Here is a 24,112-nt window from a genome sequence, read left to right as displayed (position 1 = left end):
AATCAAGAGGCATTATTTATCCAGCTTGCTGCAAAATTTATAAAACTCCTAACATGAACAAATTTTTAGATATCATGCATAAAATAGACAACTGATAGGAACATACTGTATAGCACAGGGAACTCTACCTAATGCACTGTGGTAACCTAAATGGGAGGGAAGTCCAAGAGGGAGGGGATATCTGTATGTGTACGGCTGATTCATTTTGTTGTGCAGTGGAGGCTAACATAACATTGTAAAGCAACCATACTCCAAAAAAGATTAAAAAAAACTATATTAAGTATATTTTGGTACTTCAAAATTTCAACATGATACTATATTTTAAAAAGTAAAACAATATCAATGTATATAAAGTGAAATGATCACTCCACCTCTATCTCCCCCACATCTCTTCCAAATAATTCCATTCTCCAGGGACAATCATGTTTCATAGTTTAGTGTAAATTCTTTTGACAGTATCTGAAATTGCACTCAGATATTGCTACAGCAGATGTCTAAGACTGTTCTGCACAATTTCCTCTGGCTTTACTATTTTCAATTATCAAAACAGCATGTTTATGCACACCTCCTCTACCTACAAGTTATAAAGCTTCTGTAAATAGAGTATATATTAATAACTATATTTGTAAACATATTTTAAAACACTTCTTTTTGAACAATATTTGATTGCAAGGTAAACCTTCACACCTTCATACTTGGTAAAATGGGATCTCACTTGTGTCATATTCCAAAGTTTTAAAATGTTTGTGAAAGTGTTGCATACATAAGTCACATTATTCAGTCTACTAAATTGTAAGTTCCATGAAAGTAGGGACTTGTCTTGTTCACTGCCATAATTCTATCTAGATCTAGCAACATACTTGCATGAGGTAAACACTAAATGCTTGCTGAATAAAAAATACTTATTGAGTACCTGTTATGTGCAAAACAGGCTTAGCCCTATAGGTAATAACAAAGGTATGTAAGACAATGTCCTAGGAATGTAGTACAGGAAATGAGCCATGCACATAAACTACTACTATAGAATGCAGAACAAGAGAAGCAACATAACATAAATGATTAAAAACACTGAGTCTGGAGTCAAGTCTAGATTTAAATCTGGCTCCACCCTACACTAGCTGGGTGATTTTGGGCAAGTTGATTAACTTCTCTAAATCTTATTTTATCTGTAAAACAAGGATGACAAATATCCCTTTACGTAACTGCTAGGAGTAAAGGAGGTAATATATGTAAAATCCTTAGCACAATGCTTGGTATATAGTAAATATGCTCAAAAAAAAAAAAAAAAGAGAGAGAGAGAGCCTTATTATTACAGCCTGTTCAGTGTCCTAGAAGTAGAAATTAAAAGACAAAACTGATTTTTTCTGATTGGAGTGATCAAGCTTCTGGGTGAAAGTGAGTCTTAAAGAATGAACACAATCTCAAACAGTTGAAAATGAAGTAAAGACCATTCTCAGCAGAGGGAATGGCATAAGCAAAATGGGAAAGCACAGGTCTTTGGGGAAAAGATAAATACTTTAGGGTCAGTCATAAGTATTCTCCATAATTCTATCAATACTGGGACAGGTAATTACTTTTCCTAAAATAATGATGTTTGAGAAGAAACCATTAAGAAAGCTCTGAGTGTAAGGCCAAATGACCCCTCTGATGAAAACAGAAAACAACTAATTAAAAAATAAAATAGTTCAGAAAAACCCTTGAAATTAATTGCTAAAATATTTTATGTATCCAGTTGGCTATTTGTATTTCCTGATCTCTTAGCCAAGGAGGCTTCCTGATGACTCTACCAGAAATTGACTAGTGTTGAAAATGAATACCTGCAGAATGGCTTGGTGGTCAGCAATGATTCTGGTATTTTCCATTCTAACAGTCTGAAGCATTCTGTTCAGCTCTGAACACTTTCTAGTCAGTTGGTCATTCAAAATCTAAGACAACATATATAGCAAATCACAGATCTCTCCAATAAATAAGTCTTTTTACTTATGTATCATCATTTATAACAATGGCATAGTATTTCACAATACATGTGAACCTAATTTATTTAACCTAATCCCAATTGATATTTCATTAGATTATAAGATACTTTCAAACATTTGGAGTCATCATCCTAAACAACTGTAAATTAAAAGGGGAAATTTGGTGATACAGTGGAACAACTGAAGCATTTGGCAGTTTACCAATCTTCCATTCTTCATAATTTTGAATGCTGGTCAATTACAGCAAGACATCTACAGAATGGAATTTACAATGTAGATCCATGGCCAATGTTATAGAAATCCATTCTCAAAACTGGATGATGAGCTTTCAGAATTGTTTAGCTGATAACAAAATACCTAAGCTCCTTCATCACCAATTACAGTATTCAAAAAAGCAAAATACAGATCACTGTGCCATTTCACAAGATTAACCTTCCAAAATAAAACAAAAATCTTTTCTGTAACATACATGTAGTTAGTTTATAATTCTCTTGTCCTTTTGGTATTTTGAAAATTTGTATTCCTGTGGAAAATATTTATCTTAATTCTCAGTTATTTTTGCAAAGTATATTTGGTGAGGATCTTATGTTTTAGTGTATAAACTCTTTAAGGATGGGGCAAATAACTCTGAAGGGTTAATAGAAAAAACACTCAAAAAAACAGTAACAAGAAAGGAGAGATAAAGATTATCTGGACAGCATCATAAGTGGGACAGCATCATAAGACAGGAATACATTCATGGGCATTTTAAAGTTATAACCAGATGCACAAACTACTTATCAAGGAATACTTGGGGGTAAGACAGAGGAGAACTCTTGCTCCTTGAAAAGAAATAGCTAATTTTCTTTACAGCTAGATTGCTGGGCTCAAATTCCAACTGGGTCACTTACTAGCTATATATATATATATATTTTTTTTAACTTATTTTTGGCTGCGTTGGGTCTTCATTGTTGCACGCTGGTTTTCTCTAGTTGCGGTGAGCAGGGGCTACTCTTCATTGCAGTGCGTGGGCCTCTCATTGCGGTGGCTTCTCTTGTTGCAGAGCACGGGCTCTAGGCTCGAGGGCTTCAGTAGTTGTGGCATGCAGGCTCAGTAGTTGTGGCTCGCAGGCTCTAGAGAGCAGGCTCAGTAGTTGTGGTGCATGGGCTTAGCTGCTCTGCAGCATGTGGGATCCTCCCGGACCAGGGCTTGAACCCTGTTCCTTGCATTGGCAGGCGGATTCTTAACCACTGTGCCACCAGGGAAGCCCTAGCTATATTATTAAACTTCTCTGTATATCAACTTTCTTATTTTTAAAATGGTAATAATAATAGTTCTAAAGAAGTCCTATTGAGAGGATTACAATTTGTTAGTAACATGAAGTGCTTAGAATTGTGCCATGACTGTAGTATGGATTCAGTAAATGTTAACTCTCATTTATAGTAAGAGTAGTAGTAGTTACTGTTATCATTATTTTATGAAAGATCACATTTTGTATTTTTTTTTATCATAAAGAGAGCATAACAACACTATGATCCTAACACTGAAATAATCAAATTGTACTAACAAAAAGTTCTTTTAAACGATCAATACTATTTCTTTGGGCCCTATGAGAAATAACTCGGTTGCTTGCATATGTGGTGACTCCTCTCCATATACATGCACATACAGAAAACAACAGCTGAATTTGGGAACCACCATCCCACATAAAATGATTACACATAACTCCAAAATCAGCAAGTATTTATTAGGTTCCTACTGTGCTTTGACATAGAAGATACAAAGAAAGTATAAGATAGCCCTTGGCATTGAACTGCTTAGAGTTTCATTGGGGGAAATAAAAGGTATACATTTAGTGAGTAAATTAGAAAGCAAACAAGGCAAAGTTTAAACTAGTGCATGGTTTAGCAGTATATCTCAAATACCTACGTATCACAGGAATTTAGAGGGTGAAGTGGGAAATGTAGTTAATTTGATGATGTTTCACAAATGAAGTAAATCTTATGGAAATAAAAATTTTGGATGATGGCAATGGTATGAATTCATGTAACCAGGATTAATCTTGGTTCTTGGTTCTTTAACTGAACAAAATTAACATCTAAACACTAGAGAAACGGGAAGATTTACCTGTGCTTTTTCTGAGGCTTCATGAAGGGATATTATTTCAGACCTCAAATATGCATTTTATTCATGTTCCTTATTGAAAGACATCTGTATATTCTACAGGAAAAAAAAAGAATTTCTCTTTTTCTACATGTAAGAGCTATTACATGTATCTATCAAAATACCTGTTCTGTATTGTGGCTAGTACCAATTCAAGTTCTAATATACATAGATGAGTGTCTTATAAAGGATTTTTAAAAATCTTGATATATCCAACTCCCAAACTTCTCTTAATTTATAAATTATTTATCAAAACTATTTATTAAAAATATTCTCATACTGGGACTCCAATTAGAAAGAATTTGCCTAAAAACAAACCTTGTTATTTACCTAGTATCCTTACGTCAAAAAAATTCTACTATGATGAAATATTTTTAGTTTATGTTACATACAGATTTCTTCCTATTAGCAGTATGAGCTTATTATTTCAAAGAAACACATGCAAGGATCTTTTAAAATTATTAGTAGGGGAAGAGATTTTCATCAAGGAATACCTGAGGGTGGAGCAGAAGAAAGCACCTTTGTTCTGTGAAAAAAAATGTTCTCTTTGAGATGAGGGAAAGGTGATGGGGATGTGAGTTTGGGGCTGGGTTTTACCTAATAGGTACTTAGTCAAATGGGGAAGAACAAAGTCTAAGTCCTCTTCCTTCAGAGAGAGAACCACTTTTCTAGCTTTCCAAAAGAAGCATCTCAAGAAAAGTTAACGTCATATAACATCTACACCATGAGACTGATTTAGAAATGTCTTGATATAAAAGTAGTAACATTTATTCTATTTTTTATTTTTTATTGTGGTAAAATACACATAACAAAATTTATCATTTTAACCATTTTTAAGTCTTTTTAATGAAATGTCTTTTTTACTGAAGTATAGTTGATTTACAATATTGTGTTAGTTTCAGGTGTACAGCACAGTGATTCAGTTATATATAATAATAATAATATTAATATTATATACAAATATACATTATATTATTATATAATTACATATAACAATATGTATTCTTTTTCAGATTCTTTTCCCCTGTAGGGGAAAGGGGTGGGGAAGGATAAATTAGGAGGTTGGGATTAACATATACACACTACTATATATAAAATAGATAACCAGCAAGGGCCTACTGTATAGCACTATACTCATTTTAACCATTTCTAAGAGTACAGTTCACTTAAAACTATTTTTAAGTGTTAAGTGTTAAATTCAGTGGTAGTAAGTACATACATTCATGTTGTTGATAAACCATCACCAAAAATAGTTAATATTTCTTACATTTCATAGAAAAAGCTTCACAGCAATTCATTTGCAACAGGTATAAAATGCAAATAAGTCTCATTAGTTTTGTCAACTCACCTTTTTTCAAACTATAATAACCTGCATGAAATGATTTATTTCCTAATACCCAGTTGACAACAGTTCTGGATATACACTCATTTACACTGAAACTTTTTTTAATAAAGATTTTAGGAGAATCAGAAGGACTGTAAACCAACATGAGTGAGGAAATACTATTTAGTGAAGAGATGAAAGAAAACCTCTGTACTCAAAACCTCAAAACCTACCTTATTTTCTTCAACCAACTTGGAAATGAGGTCATCTCTAGAAACTAAAAACAAAAAAAGTCCACATAACTATGATGATAATAACTTACAAGTACATCGAAATCACATGGTATTTTCCCTGAGAAACTTTGATTAAAAAAAATTTGTTTTAGTCTGTATTTTGCAGAAATAAGGAGACCGCAAGTATTTCTATCATATTTTTATAGACTGGAAACTAAATCCTGAAATTATCAAGAAACTAGTCCACAGTCACGTACAATGGTAAATGAGGTCACATTTTACTCAGTGCACAGATGATAATGAGTCCGAGGGATTTCAAGACAGAGAGGCACACAATCAAAAAGATCAAAAAGCCTTTTGTTAGATTACCCTGACAAAGGCTCAATAAAGACAGGGAGATCAGTTTAGTAGCTCTTGCAGTAACCCAAGTGTAAAACAATGAGAGCTGGCTAAGGTAATGATGCAGAAGGAAAAGACTTGTGAAAAGCAAGCAGGGAGAATTATCAGGACTTGGTGACTGACTGGTGGGGTAAAGGCAATAGATGAGTCAAGGAAAATACCTAGTGTACAGACCTGGACAGTGGGGGTGGTTGGTGGATTCTAACAGGGAATTCAGGGCAAGGAGCAGGTTTGGGGGATATAATGATTAAAAATGACTGCAAGACTTAAGCTTTCATCATGTGTTTTGAGGTATCTGCAAAGCATCTAAATATAGATGATTAGTTGGCAGTAAGATACCATCTGAAGCTCAGGAGGATGATTTGGTGTAGGAAAAAAAAAAGATTTGAAACCACTCAGAGTATGTATATACAGTGAAAATAAAACCAAAGGCAGAAATAGGAGAACAGTTTGGCACTGTATACTAGTAGCCAAGAGATATAAACTTTTCTGAGGTTAATGTTTGGCTTCATAGAAAATTCATAAGGATCTATTAGTTTTGTTTCACTTAAAAATTCTAAAGCCAGAAAATTATAAAACACATAAAAACTCATTTTATTTATGATATACTCAGAAAAACTGTACTTCTTGAAAATGAGTCCAAGACTCATTTTAAATAAATTCTAATTTAACATATGTGAAGGATCAAAAAGATAAACTACATGATCTATTTTGAAAATTCCACTAATCAAAGAAAGACTAAAAGGGGAATGTTTATCCTACTTTGGAGAACAATTTAATCACTTTAATTAATTTGTGTGTAATACACAAACATATACACACACATATATACATATAATGTTTATTGCTAATAAATAAACAATTATTAATAAGTACATTTTAAAATTCATTGAAGCAAGTATCTAAAGGCATTCCTTTTATTAATATAGTTAGAATAACTATTTGTACCTTAAAGTAATAAAATTGCATGCATGTAAAGCATCTATTATTCAATATGAAGCATATAGCTGGTATTCAGACAGGCTTCCTTTTTTTATGTTAATTTGAACTACTGTTATTCTAATCTCAATGTTTTTAATGGTCTTCCATATATTCTTACAAAATTCAAAAAGCATTAATCCTTTAAGAAAGTAACATTTTAAAAAATCGCTTAATCAGAAGGACAACTAATATAATAGAAAGATCTGTGTTTAGTCCCAGCTATTCTATTTACTGTGGGTCCTTCACTATAGATCTTTTCATCCTTTTGTAGAATGGGGTATATTTTCTTATCTTTCTCACTAGTTTGCTGTAAGGCTCAAATGGGATAATGTGGTAGTACAATAAAATGTAACATGTATTTTTGTAGGCATGCAGTCACAGGAAGACAGAAAACTATTTAGGGACATTATCAGTGAGAACTTCACAGAATAATTCATTACTCGACAACTGTATGGAAAAAGAATACTTTCTGCTAAAAGCAGTAAGTAAAAGCATTGAATGGGTTACCCTTTATGGTTTCTTTTTTCTAATTTTCATTCCCCTTTTGGTATTCCCTGTCCTCATGACAGCCACAGAGCAGGGAGCCCACAGTGGCAAGAACATTGGGTTTGCAGTTAGAAGATCCAGGTTGAGGCCTCACTTCACCATTTACTCATTTTGTAACTTTAGGAATTACAGATAGTTTTGTGTATGACATGAGATAATGTATGTGAAAGCCCTGTGTAAACCATGAAGTGTTATTCATGCGTAAAGCACTGCACTGGAGCTCTGTGTGATCTCTGTAGTGAGATCTACCTGAAAACTGCTGTTACAATTATATATTAACAAACAGTCGTCTGATAAGGGCTGTTGGGTTGGAAGAAGCATGTCTCTGAGCAACCTGGGATCAAGTCTAGACACTTCCATTTCCTAGCTCTGTCACCTTTTAGGACTCTTTTTTAAAACAGATGTTTTTTCCTCCTCAAACGAGTAGTTAATCTAACCTCTCTCTATGGTACCTTACAACTATCCATTTCTACAAATACAAGTTGACCAAAACAGGTCGATAACCTGAAAAATGGAGAGTCTGACATGATAAATCGTTAGAATCAGTAGGATAGCAAGGATTAATGACCTCATTTCCTTATTAGCATTCTATTATCCAATATTCAATCTAGATTTATAGAACCCAAATGTTCCCAAGTCCACAGTTAAATAAACCTGAAAAAAATCCACATAAGTTGACAATTAAGAGGGTCAAATTCTATTTTATTACCAACATTCTCTGTCTTTCTCAGTGCCACAGATAAAAAGGAAATCAGCAACTTTTTACATTCAGGTCTGTGGGAAATACCAGTAACACTGGCCACTTCGAGAATTTGGAATCTTAAGAGTTTTCGCATGAAATCTCAAAAAACTAACAAAAGTGTAATTTCTAGCATCTGTTTTCGTACCTAGATCAGACTTGAGCTGTGAGGTAGCGGTCTCCAACTCTCCTTTCTGTTGGCACTCCTGTGCCAGTAGTTCTTGGGTGGTCTGAAAACAGCAATGCAGTTTTGCTGCAAAATTTGCACCTGAAATCGTATAAGAAAAACTCCTTTTCTGTAAGGTAAAGATTTCTACTAAGCTAACTTATAGCACAGGTATAAGGTAGATTTTTCTGATCTTAATGTTCCTGGAGGAAGAAGCGGTGTTTATGTGTTACAGTTAAAAGATCTCAACAGAGTGCAGTGTCTTACAGCAGTGCTGTCCAGGAGAACTTTCTGTGCACTCTTCAACAGCACTCAAAATGTGGCCAGAGTGAATGAGGAACTGAATCGTTAATTTTGTTTAATTTTAACAAATAAAATTAATTTTCATTTAAATAGCCACATGTGGCTAGTGCCTACTATATTGGCAGTATAAAGTATAGCAATAAAGGATCATTTGCAAATTCTTTAAGTAGAATCCTCTTTATTCTACTTAAGGACATTGTAGAAGGACAGCACTCATTAAAATAATAAAAATTATGTAATCTAATAATAGGTATTATGATTTGAAACTACTAATTGCCTTGGTACTTAGAATTTAAAATATTCTAAATTACATATAGATATTTCAAATAACAACTTTGATGAAAGCAAAAACATTATGCTAAAATAAATAATAAGACTTGAAAACAGCGGTGTAAACACATTCCTGATTATTTGACTTATTCCTTGCTTCAAATGTCAGCTCAGTTTAAATCTTTCTTTTCTATGCACATCATATACAATACATATAACATGAGACTAGGTCAGTGCCTTCCAAAATCAATTCTTGTAACAGAGATTATATGGTGTAGAGGGAAGGATTCCCTCCCAGGAACTAAGAGTTCACTTCCGTAAAGCCCGAGACAAAATAACCTCTCTGTCCTTAGCTCCCTTATTCATAAATTAAGAGCGCTGGACTAAATGGCATCAGAGTCTTTTCTTATTTTGCACTAAAATTTTTAAAATTGTAGTAAGAATGTTAATAGAGGAATACTAAAGAAAAGAATTTAATAAATCTAGAGGAAATAAGCAAAACTATAGGTTTGTAGGTAAAACATTAGCTTTTCCCTTTTGGTTTCACTTTCCCAACATAAACAAGGAGAGAAAATCTCTCTACCTGTTTCCGTTCCACCTCCACTGTTGATCCCATTTCTTGAATTTTAAGTAGCATGGCTGGTCCAGATTTCTCAAGAGATTCCCTTAGGTGCTTCTCTTGAGACAGTTGTCTCCTTAGCTATAGAGCAACACTGCAGTTAGGCAAGACCAAGGGAACTTCATAGCAGTTTAACAAAGATCAAAGTCACCATGAAAAGTTTACCAGACACGCCATCTCACCCCCATTCTTTGTTCATTTATGACTACTCAGAAACATGCTTTTGTTTCTCCCTAACGGATAACCTTCTAGGAAATGCAGAGACAAATTTGTTACCCTCATCTTCCTACTGTGTAAGTCTGTTTTCCAAACTGTGGGTCAAGACGCATTAGTAAGTTGCAAGAAGCACTTGAAAGAGGGGGGAGAAAAAAATAGAAAGAAAATATCAGAGCACATAGCAAGTAGTAAGGAAGGGTAAGTACTGCTTCATGAAATGTTTGTGTATATGCATGTATGTATGGTGTTGTACTGTAAAATATGTCTTACAATGTATTGCTGTCAAAAGAAGTTTGAAAAACACTAATATGTCTTAGTATATGTATTTTCTGTATTTCTCTATTTTCTAACTCTTTATTTTCCTGTATTTTGACTTCTTCACCTATATATATATATATATATATATATATATATATATATATATAATCCCATAGTATTATAAACATGCCTCTGAAAGCTGTTTCAATTATGTACTGGAATTTTTTTTTTCATGTATTGGAACTTAAAGATCAAAACAAATAATGAAGTAGTTGTTAAGCAGCAGACAAAAACAACACTCAAAAATTTGGGTACACTGACCTTATCTCCATCAATAAATGACTATAAAATGAGTCAGATAAAGATACAAAGAAGGTTAGGAGTCTCCTTTATCATGAAGTAAAATAATCCTTTCTAATTTAAATGGGAACTGAAAAGTGCTGTTCCTTTTATGAAGTGGCATTAAATTGAAAGAATTTCCTTTTTAATTTATTTACTTATTTATTTATTTTTGGCTGCGTTGGGTCTTCGTTGCTGCACGTGGGCTTTTCCTAGTTGCGGTGAGTGGGGGCTATTCTTCGTTGTGGTGCGCGGGTTTCCTGTTGTGGTGGCTTCTCTTGTTGTGGAGCACGGGCTCTAGGTGAGTGGGCTTCAGTAGTTGTGGCGCACCAGCTTAGTTGCTCCGCAGCATGTGGGATCTTCTCAGACCAGGGCTTGAACCCATGACCCCTGCATTGGCAGGCGGATTCTTAACCACTGCGCCACAAGGGAAGTTCCAGAAATTCTATTTTTAAACCCCAGTAAACATGACGTAAGAGTACACTTTATAACTCTTCTCTACATTGTACATATGCACTTTATATGTGTTTTCTTGAAGGATGATATATTTAACAATTTAAGAAGTTTTTAAAAAGTGAAATGAGATGAAAAATATGTTGACATGAAATAGTTACAAGATAGCCCGTTTTGGAAATGTTCTATGATTTTCTTAACCATACACCTAATATTGAACATTTGGATATTTCCAGTGTTTTGTTATTCTAAATACTGTTCTGCTGAACATGCTTGTGAATAAATCTTTCATTGAATTTCTGATTATTTCCTTGGGATAAATCCTACAAAAGGAATCACTAGGTTAAAGGTATAAACATTTTTTAGAATTTTGATACATTTTGTAATTCTCCTTCCAATTTTATCTTATCCGTAGTATTTGAATAAATCTCATCAGCACTACAGATTATCATTTTCTTAAATCTTTGCTAATAAATGAAAAACAACACCTTAATATTTTTGCATTTCTTTGGTTCCTAGTGAGATTAAACATTTTCTAATATGGTTATTAGTTCTTTATATATTTTCTGAACCGTTCTTATCCTTTGCCCTCTGTTTTTTTAAGTCATTTAAGTTCTTTAAAAGGGACGATTATTAACTGTCTAGTTTTGTTATTTTTGTTATTTTATTAGTTTTGCTTTTTTATACATATATAAGATTTTAATTTTTATATGGTCAAATTTATCGAGCTTTTTATAATCCTGTTCCTTCTTTTCAAGCTTAGAAATTCCTTCCTTATCCAATAATCAGTTAAATATTAATATTAGAATCTTATTTAAGAATGAGTTATAGTTTCTGTTTTGGGCTATATTTTTCAGGTTTTATTTTAGTATCAGATTATAATCACTTTATAATTTAGAGTAGCATAATATACTTTTCTAAGCTCTACATCGAATTATATAGTATAATTTGCTCAAGATATAATTTAAGTGCCTTATAGAGGGAATCTTTATTTGATAATTATACTACTATGATATTCATCCCTAAAGCATTATGAAGGGCTATCAGTTAATCTATTTCATGTTCATCAGAACCAGATTTCATATATATATATATGTATCTCTTATCTCTTAGAAAGATATATACTGCATTTACTTTACCTTTGTATACTCCTTTGTTATGGGCTGAACTGCATCCCTCTGAAATCCATATGTTGAAGCCCTAAATCCCAGTATCTCAAAATATGACTGTGCTTGGAGATAGAGCCTTTAAAGAGTTGTTTAAGTTATGAGGCCGCTGGGGTGGGCCCTAATCCAACATGACTGTTGTCCTTATAAGAAGAGGAAATTTGTATGCAAAGAGACACCAGGGATGTGTACACAGAGAAAAGACCATGTGAGGACACAGAAAAAAGGCAGCCATCTGCAAGCCAAGGAGAAAGGACTCAGGAAAAAACCAAACCTGCTGATGATATCTTGATTTTGAACTTTTCACCTCCAGAATGGTGAGACATAAATTTCTGTTGTTAAAGCCACCAGTCTGTGGTACTTTGTTATGGCAGCCCCAGCAGACTAATACATCCTTCCTGCCTCACATACCCTCAAAATGTCCCTATTTGACTAGCACAGTCCTTCTTCAGGTCCTTGACAAGTTCAATGAAAATTCAACATTTTACTACAGCACCAAGAATTAAGACTTCCCCAATAAAAAAATAATGTTAAGTGGCAATCCAAAGGACAGTCTTTTCAACAAATGGTGCTGGAAGAACTAGACATACACATACACAAACTCACCCAAAGAATCTAGATGCAGACCTCACACCTTTCACAAAAAATAATTCAAAACCTAAATGTAAAATGCAAAGCTATAAAACTTCTAAAAGATAACACAGAAAAATCTAGGTGACCTTGGGTTTGGCAATGATATTTTATTAATAGATATAATACCAAAAGTACAATCCATGAAAAAAAATGGGTAAGTTGTACTTCATTAAAATTAAAAGCGTCTGGGGCTTCCCTGGTGGCGCAGTGGTTGAGAGTCCGCCTGCCGATGCAGGGGACACAGGTTCATGCCCCGGTCCGGGAAGATCCCACATGCCGCGGAGCGGCTGGGCCCGTGAGCCATGGCCGCTGAGCCTGCGCGTCCAGAGCCTGTGCTCCACAACGGGAGAGGCCCTAACAGTGAGAGACCCATGTACCGCAAAAAAAAAAAAAAAAAATTAAAAGCGTCTGCTCTGAAAAAGACACTGTTAAGAGAATGAAAAGATAAGCTAAAGATTGGGAGAAAATATTTGTAAAACACATACTGGATAAAGGATTGGTATCCAAAATATAAAAAGAACTCTAAAAACTCAACAATAAGAAAAAAAAACCCAGCTGCAAAGTGGGCAAATGATCTAAGATACCTCACCAAAGAAGACAGACAGATGGCAAATAAGCATATAAAAAGATGCTCAATATCATGTCTGTAGAAAACTGCAAATTAAAACAAGATACTATACATATGCCTATAAAATTGGCAAAAATTCAAAACACTGACAACACAAAATGCTGGTGAGGATGTGGAACAACAGGAACTCTCATTCACTGCTGGTGGGAACACAACATGGCATAGCCACTGCAACAGGTTGGCAATTTCTTAGAAAGCTAAACATAAGCTTATCATATGATAAGTATGAATCGTACTCCTAGGTATTTATCCAAAGGAGTTGAAAACTTATGTCCATACAAAAAACTGCATATGAATGCTTACAGCAGCTTTATTCATAACTGCCAAACTTGGAAGCAACTAAGATGTCCTTCAGTAGGTGAATGGATAAACTACGGTACATCCAGACAATGGATTATTGTTCACTGATAAAAAGAAAGGAGCTATCAAACCATGAAAAGACATGGCGGATTAAATGCATATGCTAAGCGAAAGAAGCCAGTCCAAAAAGGCTACATGCTGTATGATTCCAACTAGAGAGACAGTGAAAAGATCAGTGGTTGCCAGGGGCTTGGGGAAAGACAGGGGTCGGGAAGGGAGGCGCGGGGTGATGTGTATGTAGAACACAGGGCATTTTTAGGGCAGTGAAGCTATTCTGTATACTGTGATGACCAAAAAGTAAAACTTAATCTAAACTGTGAATTTAGTAATCATGTATCAAAACTGGTTCATCACAGACTAATACAGAATGTGAATAACAGAGGAGGCTCTGGGGGTGGGGAGAAAGGATATATGGGAACTCTGTTTCTGTACAATTTTTCTAAAAACTTAAAACTGCTCTAAAAAGAATCTATTAAAATAGCCAAAATATTTTTTAAAGCATGAAACAATATACTCCAGCTAACAATGAACAATCATGCTTTTATAAGTAACTATTGGCAAAAAAAAATACTCTACATGAGAGAATGTTCCAGATAGCTACACCTACCACCCTAAACACACTGAAATTCATAATTTTTAAAATAGTATATCTATTTCTGTTTTGTATAACAGAATATTTTAAATATAACTTGATCCTTTGATTTGGACTAATGTCAACTATTATTCTGTCAGGCAATATTGAGGTTTTTAGGCCACTGTCAAGGTGTATTGAATTGGTAATTCTTCTGACTCTTCCACTGCTTTCAGCTGCAAATTTTTAGTCCAACAACTTTTAGCAGCCACCTACTCCATAATTCCAATCTGTTATCTACTTAAATTTAGATTGAAATGAAAGTTTTAAGGTAAAATTAGATGAGCAGACTTATTAAAAGCTTTTTATTTTAAACACAGCTTTAGTGTAAAAGGTCTTTTTATGTCCACTTAACTCTAGTATATGGGCAACTGCATGAGTTTCACGGTAACTGTTTCCCTCCCGGCTCAGAGAGCATTTATTTTTTATTTCTGGTTTTGTGGCAGTATTGAGGTGAAAGGAAGTCTTAATGTCACATACGGGCAGGTATAACTTCATGTGGCATATTTTTTAAATCTTCCTAATAAACAGCCACATATTTTCTTCTTCAATGGTTTCTCTTCATTCTATCCACTACCTTGACTTCCCCCTCTGCAATTCCAACGCCCCCTTCACCTTCCAGCTTCCTTTTTATCTTACCTCCTGAATTTTAAGGTTCATTTTACGTTTTGTGGTCTTCAGTTCCTCTTCAATAATGGCTGCATTCTTCTAAAAATAGAAGGAGAAAAGGTTCTAAATAATCTGAAATGACAGGAAGAAACTGTCTATGGTATATCACAGTTCAAATCTAGACTTTTTTGGGGCAACCTATAAATGCTATTCTGAATACAGTTATAAACACTTCTTATTATGAGTCTAAAGTAATTATTACAATGAGATATTTAAAGTTATTTTATTACTTTCATTCATGGCTTCTATCATTTTCCCTTTCAGATAATTAAAAAATGATTAGTCACATGTACCTCCTATGTAAAATTCAATAATCAGAGGAAAACCTGGTAATTGCTAGACATTTTTCTTACAGGGTATAGTCCTATTTTTTTAAGTACTCCATTTTTTCTAGCCTCAAATATTATCTATGCTTAGGAGTTGAGGATGAAAAACACAGCTTTCACTATTCATTCTCTCTTTTTTTTTTTTTTTGGATTCTGTGTTGTTTATTACCATCCAAATACATGAAGTTCTGATGAAATAAAATCATAAGGTACAGATAAAAACAGGCCATGAAAGCCCAGAGTCGTTTTAGGGCCAAACTGCAGACCACCCAATATTTCACATTTTAGGAATTTGAAATGCCTAAAAATAGATAAGGTGGTTTCTGAAAAAGAGAGAGAGAGAAGAAAAGAAGAAAGAAAAAAAGAAAAAAAAGGAGAGGAAAAGGAGGGAGGGAGGAGACAAGACAAGAAACCATTCAGGAAATGTTAGCTCCCAAGAACGCCGGACTTAGAAAGAAGGGACAAACGCATAAAAAATGCATAAACTTTGCGCAGGTTAATGCAATAGTAAACAGTAGAATACATAGGCCTCATAATACTTTTGTAATGGCATACATATAATGTCTCTAGCACTTTTGAAAACTATGCAGACACTAATTAAGGATGATTCTAGGTAAAAATACATATTTCTTTAAAGGGGCGGGGTGGGAGCAGGGGAAGTATGGTCTCAGGGCAGATCCCCACAGACACAAAGATGAAACTATGTTTTTTGGTAATTCTAGTGGATATGGCAGCAAAAATTTGTCGTAAGGATGTTGGCTGGTTTTAAGAGGGTTATTTTCAAATATAACCGTACAGCTCTATTTGTAAAAAAATCTTTGTGAAAAGTTAATTTTATTAACCCTGAAAAATGCCTATATTGACATCTCTTTCTAAGATAAACTAAAAGTAGCAGAGTTGTGAACAGGTAAGGGCTATATGCTTTAAAGCAAATGTGAACCCTCTTTGGGTTCCTCTCACACAAAGGATACAGAGTCTTAAATACAATAAACTTCCTTAAAAATCTGCCACCTAACAATTGTTTACATCATAGAAAAATAGCATTTTTGTAAAAAGAAAGTTACTTTGTTAAAATGGTCTATTTTAAACCAGCAATTATTTTTCATATAAAGAATTTCTAAACATCCATACAGGAAATAAAAATAGATAATACTGAGTGCAAAGCAGACAACATCATGTTTGCAAACGATCAAAGTATCTCATTGCCAGATAAATAACATTTTCACTATTCATTCTCTTTTATATTATTATTAATGGCACTACAATCTAAGATGTAAAAACTCAAAGCTGTCCTTGCCTTCTTCTCTACCTTCAGCCCCTATCCAATACCACATTCTAACATATCTTTCCTCTCAAAATGCCACAACCGTAGTTCAGACCTAATAAGGTCTGTGTCTCAAATAAGGCAATGGATTCCTAATGGGTTTTCCTATCTCCAATCTCTTCTCCTATAATTGATACTCTACACTACTGCTAGATTAGTTTTCTTGTTTTCATTATGTCACTTTCTTATCAAAAATTTAATCACTCCCCATAGGATCAAGCCCAACTACTTAATTATTCTTGATTTTGAGATCCTCTATGACGTTATCCCTTGCCAATTTCCAACTTATTTTACACAAACAAATCCTCACTCCTGTCCAGCTAGTTTATGCATTGCCTCCTAACTGCACCCAAGGGAAAGATCTAGGTTCAAATCTGAGTTACAGGAAGAAAACAGGCAAGTGTGATCTCAGAGAGGTGACTTCTCTCTGAGCCCCAGTACACTTATCATTAAAATAGAGACAATAGGGTTTCCCTGGTGGCGCAGTGGTTGAGAGTCCACCTGCCGATGCAGGGGACACGGGTTCATGCCCCGGTCCGGGAAGATCCCACATGCCGCAGAGTGGATGGGCCCGTGAGCCATGGCCGCTGAGCCTGCGTGTCTGGAGCCTGTGCTCTGCGACGGGAGAGGCCGCAACAGTGAGAGGCCCATGTACCGCAAAAAAAAAAAAAAAAAAAAAAAAAAAAAAAAAAAGACAACAATATCCTACATCTTGAGGTTTTGCAGAGATTAAACAAAACATGTTTTAAACAAAATAACATCTGTTACACTGCCTGGCCTGTGGAGGGAAAACAAAATCATTAGTTTTTTTTCCCTAGTCTTATTTTTTGCTGCCTCTGTGTGTGGTCTTTTAAATGTCCTCACTTCACTGCTTTGCCTTCTAAGGGCTCATCTCAAGTCCCGTCTTCTCCTTGAAGCCTAGCCTAATCTATTCTAGACAGGACATGCGCACCTTCTCAAACCCACCTGCATACAGAACACTTAGTTGGCAATATCTGCTTATTGTCCTACACTGTCCTTTAATATTTCTTATACCCTTCTTTTCTCTCTTTAGTTTCTCCTGCTGTGCCTTGTTCTCCCAGCTAGCATACAAGCTCTCGAAGAGCACAGACTCCCTCATATCTCTGGATCCGCACAGTCACAGGTAGAGGGTAGGAATCTATAAATACTCAGTTACTGACAGCACACAATGTTATAGGCTATCGATGTAGATAAATTTCAGATGTCAAGAATCCTCACACCAACATCACCTATTTTTAAAAGTCAGCTTTATGGGTCTGTTGCCTCCTCCAGCTAACACATTAACAGTGAGTTTGTATTCCAGAACTCTGGACTCAAACCTTTGTCTCTGAGGCAAGCTGCAGAGTCACAGTCAACCTTTGCACCTCATCTTGTGCCGTGTCTTCTTTCTCTTTTACATCTCTTAGTTGCTGGCACAAATTCGTCACTTCCAGTTGCAATAGCTTCAGATCCTTGGAATGCTCCTCCTGTACTGTATTCAGTCTTTCCTTCAGAAAATCTATCAGACAGGACAGGAGGGTCATCAAGCAGTTTAAAGAAGGTCAGGAAAGGAAAAGAATCATGAACTCATCAAGCACCCACACAGGACTGAATTTCTGATGACGCTCTTCTCTCTATACCTGTTTTCTGTGGGTTCAAATCTTTTTCAGTTTGCAGACGAAGATGTTCATCTTCAAGGACTGGATGAGGCTTTCCAGACGGCACATTCAATTTACCAGAAACTCACAGTTCTTCCATAAAATATCTGTTTTTCCTAAACAAATTATTTCATTCTGGATAGGGCTAATGATGTGCTGGCTCACAGGCTCTTCTAAACATTTTGGAGTTTCCAAGTGGCCTCTGGACAAAGATCCCAATATAACAATATTATAGGGTAATCCCAACCATCGAATCAATGTAACACTTCTACTGAGTATAAAAACTATAGTCTTTAGTTAACCAGTATCTGATGGCCCCTGCAAATTTAAACACAGAGAGCACGATTAGGTAAAGAGGATGAGACCAATGTGGGATGGGTAAAGACCACTGATTTTTTTTTTTTTTTTTTTTTTTTTGCGGTACGCGGGCCCCTCAATGTTGTGGCCTCTCCCGTTGCGGAGCACAGGCTCCGGACACGCAGGCTCAGCGGCCATGGCTCACGGGCCCAGCTGCTCCATGGCATGTGGGATCTTCCCGGACCGGGGCACGAACCCGTGTCCCCTGCATCGGCAGGCGGACTCTCAACCACTGCGCCACCAGGGAAGCCCAAGACCACTGATTTTTTAATGGTTATTTTCATCGGAATTTTTTGTAAACTTATTTTGTATGTAAAAGCAAGTGATATATAAAACATGTTAAATGCTAATTCTATAATGGTAAACTAAGAATTAAAGTTAGTATGGAGGCAGTATTTCACATCCTTTTTAGAAAACTTTTAAGCAAAGTGATAATAAACATTCCCATTTTGTTCTAACATACTCAACACTGGTACAAATTTAATCTTTGCTGAAGAGTTATTTTTCTACGTGTGCTATAATACCAACTATACCAATTTTAGGTCTTCGTAAGAGACATTCAGGAAATATATACATAATTTTAAAGAAAATCACACCAGTAAATTCAACATTGGCCACTTAAGCACCCAGATTCCTCAAGGCCTTTTGACAATCTAACTTTTAATGGCAATAACTTCTTCAGGAGCACAAAGGAAAAACACAGTTCTTTTTTTGAGTACTTCATTCTAAACTATGAATTTTTTTTAAGACTTATAACCTCTCTTTTAATTTACAATAAATCTGGAGAAAGAAAATACAGACCATATTAATGGCATGAATCAAGTTGTAGATGTTCACCTTAACTAATATCAAAGTCTATTTTTAATTTTAAAAAAGGCCCCCAAATTTTTTTCTAATTATGTAAAAAATTACATTTGTTTTTAATCAAGTACTGAAGGAGAATAGGATATCAAAGTTTGTGCACCTAATTAACACACTTTAAAAATCTGTTTAGAATAGTGGTAGTAGCTCCATTACAGGAGGACAACTCTTTATCTTGCAAATATTTTCTAATTAATATTCTAATGTTATTTCTCAATTCTTTTCTAAGTACCTATTTCACCTGCCAAACCACCCACACTGTGACTCCTTATTAGTAACCAGTGAGGCAAAATTCTTCAACCTACAAAGATATTGTAACACAATTTTTCAATTTGTTACCTTTTTTCACCGAAGTCCAACATTATTAGGTCATCCCTCAGAGAACTGGTCTGTTCCTCAACTATTCTCATCCTTTGCTGAAGTACCATGAATGTTTCAGAAGCTGTAGCATTGATGCAGGCTGGAGAGAGGACTGGTCTGGACATTGTAGTTTCCATATGCACCTGAGATTAAAGTCACAATATTAGTGTAGTTGGTTCTATTATTGTTCAGAATGGCCACTGCCCCTTCCTGTGGAGGATTATACATCCCTGTCCTGTTGAGCTTGGAAATGGCCATGTGTCCTGCTTTGGTCAATTAAATGTGGGTAGAAGCTTTAAGAGCCAACTTGTCATTCACCATCTCTTTTCCCTTCTCCATGCGATGAGCAACATCCCAGATAGGGCCTGCTCCATGTGCCAAGATCCCAGAGTAAAGATTACATGAGCAGAGCCATGGCCCATCCTTGACATACAGTGTGAGTGAGCAAGAAACTAACGTTGTTATAAGCCGCAGATTGTTAGGTAGTTTGTTACTGCAGCACAGTCTAGTCTAACCTGTCTGCTACTATTAGACATACACTAGGACCTATGACTTGGCTGAAGGAGTTATTACCTCTTTTCATTGCCAGCCATTTTCATTTTAACATATTCCCATCCAACCTTTCTGAAAACAAAACAAAACAACACTCTACAGTACTTGGATCTCCGAGCAGTTGTCATAAAATAGGTTTACCAACTACCTTGAAGCAGTGACTTTTAAAAAGAACTTGCAAACATAACTTCATAGCAAAGACTCTTTTACACTTACTGACATCAAATTTCCAGACTCCTCCCACAAGACCACATGAGAGTAAATGGGAGTAGTGAGACTACTCTTTCAGGTATTAGTGACAGAAGCAGAATCAGCTTATAAGAAGTCCCAACATTTAAACGAGTCATGTGCTCAAAGTTCAATGACAAGATCATTGGTGGAAACTTTAAGGACATTTTCCTGCAACTCTATCCTGTACAGACAGTTCTATGCTAATCAAACCATAAACCCTAAGCATCACTAGCAATAGTGTATCTGTGGGAATGTGTTCACAAAGGCCCCACCTGGGATATTCGTAATACAACTTTCTCTCCCACTTGCTGTGTGATTAGATGCCTCCCCGAGGTATCCCAGGCAATGGAAGTGGGGACTCCCTTAGGTTCAAGTCACTAAAGGTGGTCCCCAGGACCCAGGGAAGGAATTAAAGAAGTCTTAAAACTGGTGGCAGGATTTAAGGGGGCACCAGCGGAAAGGCTGAGCTTCTTGCCAGTGTAACACTGTTACAGCCACTGAGGACAGCTCTCTAACCACCTTCTGTCTTTCCCCCACTGGTTCCAGAGAACGGCCTGTTTCTCTCTTTTTACTTAAAACAAAACAAACTCCAAACAAACAAACAAATACTTTACTGAGGAATAGTTGACAAATATAATTGTATACATTTAAAGTGTACAACATGATGATTATATATACATATACCTTGCAGAATGGTTACCAAGATCAAAATAATTAATACATCCACATAATTAACAACCTCACATAGTTAATGTAAGTAACTTTTTTTCTTTGTGGTAAGAATACTTAAAGATCTACTCTCAGCAACTTTCAAGTATACAATACCATATTATTAACTATAGTCACCATGTTATACATTTGATCCTCAGAATGTCTTATTTGAAAAGGCAACCTGCAGAATGGGAGAAAATATTCGCAAACCATATATCTGATAAAGGGTTAATATCCAAAATATATAAAGAACTCATACAACTCAGTAGCAAAGGAAGAAATAATCCAATTAAAAAATGGGCAGAGGGCCTAAATAGACATTTTTCTAAAGAAAATATACAGGTGGCCAACAGGTACATGAAACGATGCTCAACATCACCAATCATCAGGGAAATGCAAATCGAAATCACAAGAGAGTAGCTCACACCTGTTAGAATGGCTAGTTTTAAAAAGACAGATAACAAACGTTGGCAAGGATGTGGAGGAAAGGGAACCTTATGTACTGTTGGTGGGAATGTAAACTGGTACAGCCATAATGGAAAACAGTATGGAGGTTCCTCAACAATTAAAACTTGAACTACCATATGATCCAGCAACCCCACTCCTGGGTATATATCTGAAGGAACTAAAATCAATATCTTGAGATATCCACATATCCATGTTCACTGCACCATTGTTCACAATAGCCAAGAGATGGAAACAACCTAAACGTCCTTCAGTGGATGAACAGATAAAGATGTGATTTACACACACACACACATATATATATATATATATATATATATATATATATATATATGTATGGAATGTTATTCAGCCACATGAGAGGAAATCCTGCCATTTGCAGGATGAATCTGGAGGGCATTATGCTAAGTGAAATAAGCTGGACAGAGAAAAAACAGTGTGTGGTTATCACTTATATATGGACTCTAAAAACCAAACAAACAAAAAAATCTGATTTCACAGAAACAGAGAATAGAATGGTGGTTGCCAGGGGCTGGAAGATAGAGGAAATGGAATGATGTAGGTCAAAGGGTACAAATTTTCTTTTTATTCTTATTTTGTGCTCCTGACCAAGATTTCTCTCCTTTGTGCTGCTCTATAAAACAGAATGCATTTCCAACACATATAACCTTTTTGAATTCTTTAGATTTTCTGTTAACAAACAGCTTAAGGACAGGGGGTAAAGAAGTTCTCTTCTATTAACTGCTTTTCATGCTTTCCAGTTGTTCTTGAAGGGAATGACAAAAGTAGACCCAGATATTAATAGAGTCTCTGGATACACAAAGATGTGAAGTAAGGTTCATCTACATTTCTGAAAAAAGCCAGGTTTGGAGTTTCCTGCTCAGGTGACCACATGGGCCAGGATAGTGTCCCTCAGGTAATAGAAAGAAGAGCCTCGAAGACAAACCTTAGGGCTGGTTCTACTGCCATGAAACCAGGGCTAGGGTTGGGGGAACCACCAATAGTGTGGGGTGGGAAGAAAAGAGAGAGGTAACAGTGAAGAAACACCAGATGGGTTTACCCTCCATTCCATTTTCTGTCACCTGCTGTCTGGCTACTGCCAACATAGAAATAAACCAGGCCTGGGGTTGGGAGAAAAAGTACGGAAAGGGTGTTTAATGGGGTTTGTGACAGGCAGTTGGCTCCTTTGCCCTCCCTCCAAAAGCAGTTGAAAAGTTCATGTCTCCACCCTCCCTTACAGCTGGCACATCCATGTCACATATCCTGGCCAGTGAGACTTTAGGCAGAAGTTTGCAAGAAGCTTCTGGGAAGACTTTTTTTTTTTTTCTGATAAAAAGAACAGAAATGATGGCACCTGTCCTTTCCTTCCCCTGTAGGATGCCCGGAGCTCTGAGGGCTCTCTTTAAGTCAGCCATGCAGTACCTCACTGTTAAATGTAAACAAAGGGTCGGGGATCACCAGCATCTGAGAAACAAGGAAAAGGCCAGAGAAGCTCAGATTAACCTGACTTTTTGAAATAAAACTAGTAACCTCCAAACTTTGCTTATGTGAGAAATATAAACTTCTGTTTAGTCACACTTCCCTGTTGCTTGCAACAAGAGCAGTCCTGGAATACATAGTCGTCCCAGATAATAGTTGGTAGAGAAATGGGAAGAAGGAGGAGGTAAAGAAAATGACAAGCGGTGCCGGGGGTGGGAGGGGAGGGCAATTTCTGTGGCAACTTGTTAGGCCCAGGGAGCTGGTTATAATATAAAGGACTGTCTAATTAATTTATGTCAGAAGTCAGATCCATAATACTAACACAAATATAAAAGTTCATTTTTGGAAAAAAAATACAGAAAATGGAGTACAAGTTTCCCACATATTTTTAATAAGATGCAGATTCCCACCTAAAATTCTTTTGTGTAAATGCCGAAATGTCATAGTTTTGCTGTTATTTCCCCAAGGTACCCAAAATAGATATAAAATGCTTACATAACCTTACAGGGTATGTGTGCATATTCAGCCATAAAAACAAGATGGAAAACAACACAAATTAAATGGCTTCATTTTCTCAGAAAATAGAAAGTAAGTCTATATATGTTTAGGTAAGAATTTGATTGGCATCATCACTCACACCCATCTGAACCTGATCTATACTGGAGCGTCTCAGGCTTCTGGAGAGAAAAAATACTCTCAAACAAAAAAGAAGAAGAAACTTGGCCCCCAGCCTTTGA

At 35.8% G+C, this 24,112-nt stretch overlaps 1 protein-coding gene across 1 annotated transcript in view; it reads right to left on the bottom strand.

Annotated features, from left to right (window-relative positions):
- The window catches only part of CCDC150 (coiled-coil domain containing 150), a 97,359-nt gene that overhangs the window by 70,313 nt on the left and 2,934 nt on the right, over positions 1–24,112 (bottom strand). The window contains 13 exon segments of the mRNA XM_081242879.1: positions 1,818–1,925; positions 4,083–4,139; positions 4,143–4,175; positions 5,676–5,719; positions 8,489–8,573; positions 8,576–8,608; positions 9,663–9,779; positions 15,022–15,090; positions 18,042–18,220; positions 18,342–18,380; positions 18,383–18,428; positions 18,432–18,561; positions 19,917–20,080. Of these exon segments, the coding sequence (XP_081099005.1) occupies positions 1,818–1,925; positions 4,083–4,139; positions 4,143–4,175; positions 5,676–5,719; positions 8,489–8,573; positions 8,576–8,608; positions 9,663–9,779; positions 15,022–15,090; positions 18,042–18,220; positions 18,342–18,380; positions 18,383–18,428; positions 18,432–18,561; positions 19,917–20,080 (1,104 nt within the window).

The sequence above is a fragment of the Mesoplodon bidens genome, assembly GCF_964165515.1.
Source record: "Mesoplodon bidens genome assembly, chromosome: 8".
Lineage (NCBI taxonomy): Eukaryota > Metazoa > Chordata > Mammalia > Artiodactyla > Ziphiidae > Mesoplodon > Mesoplodon bidens.
Note: the sequence above shows the minus strand (reverse complement) of the source record. Positions and strands in the feature narration are given on the sequence as shown.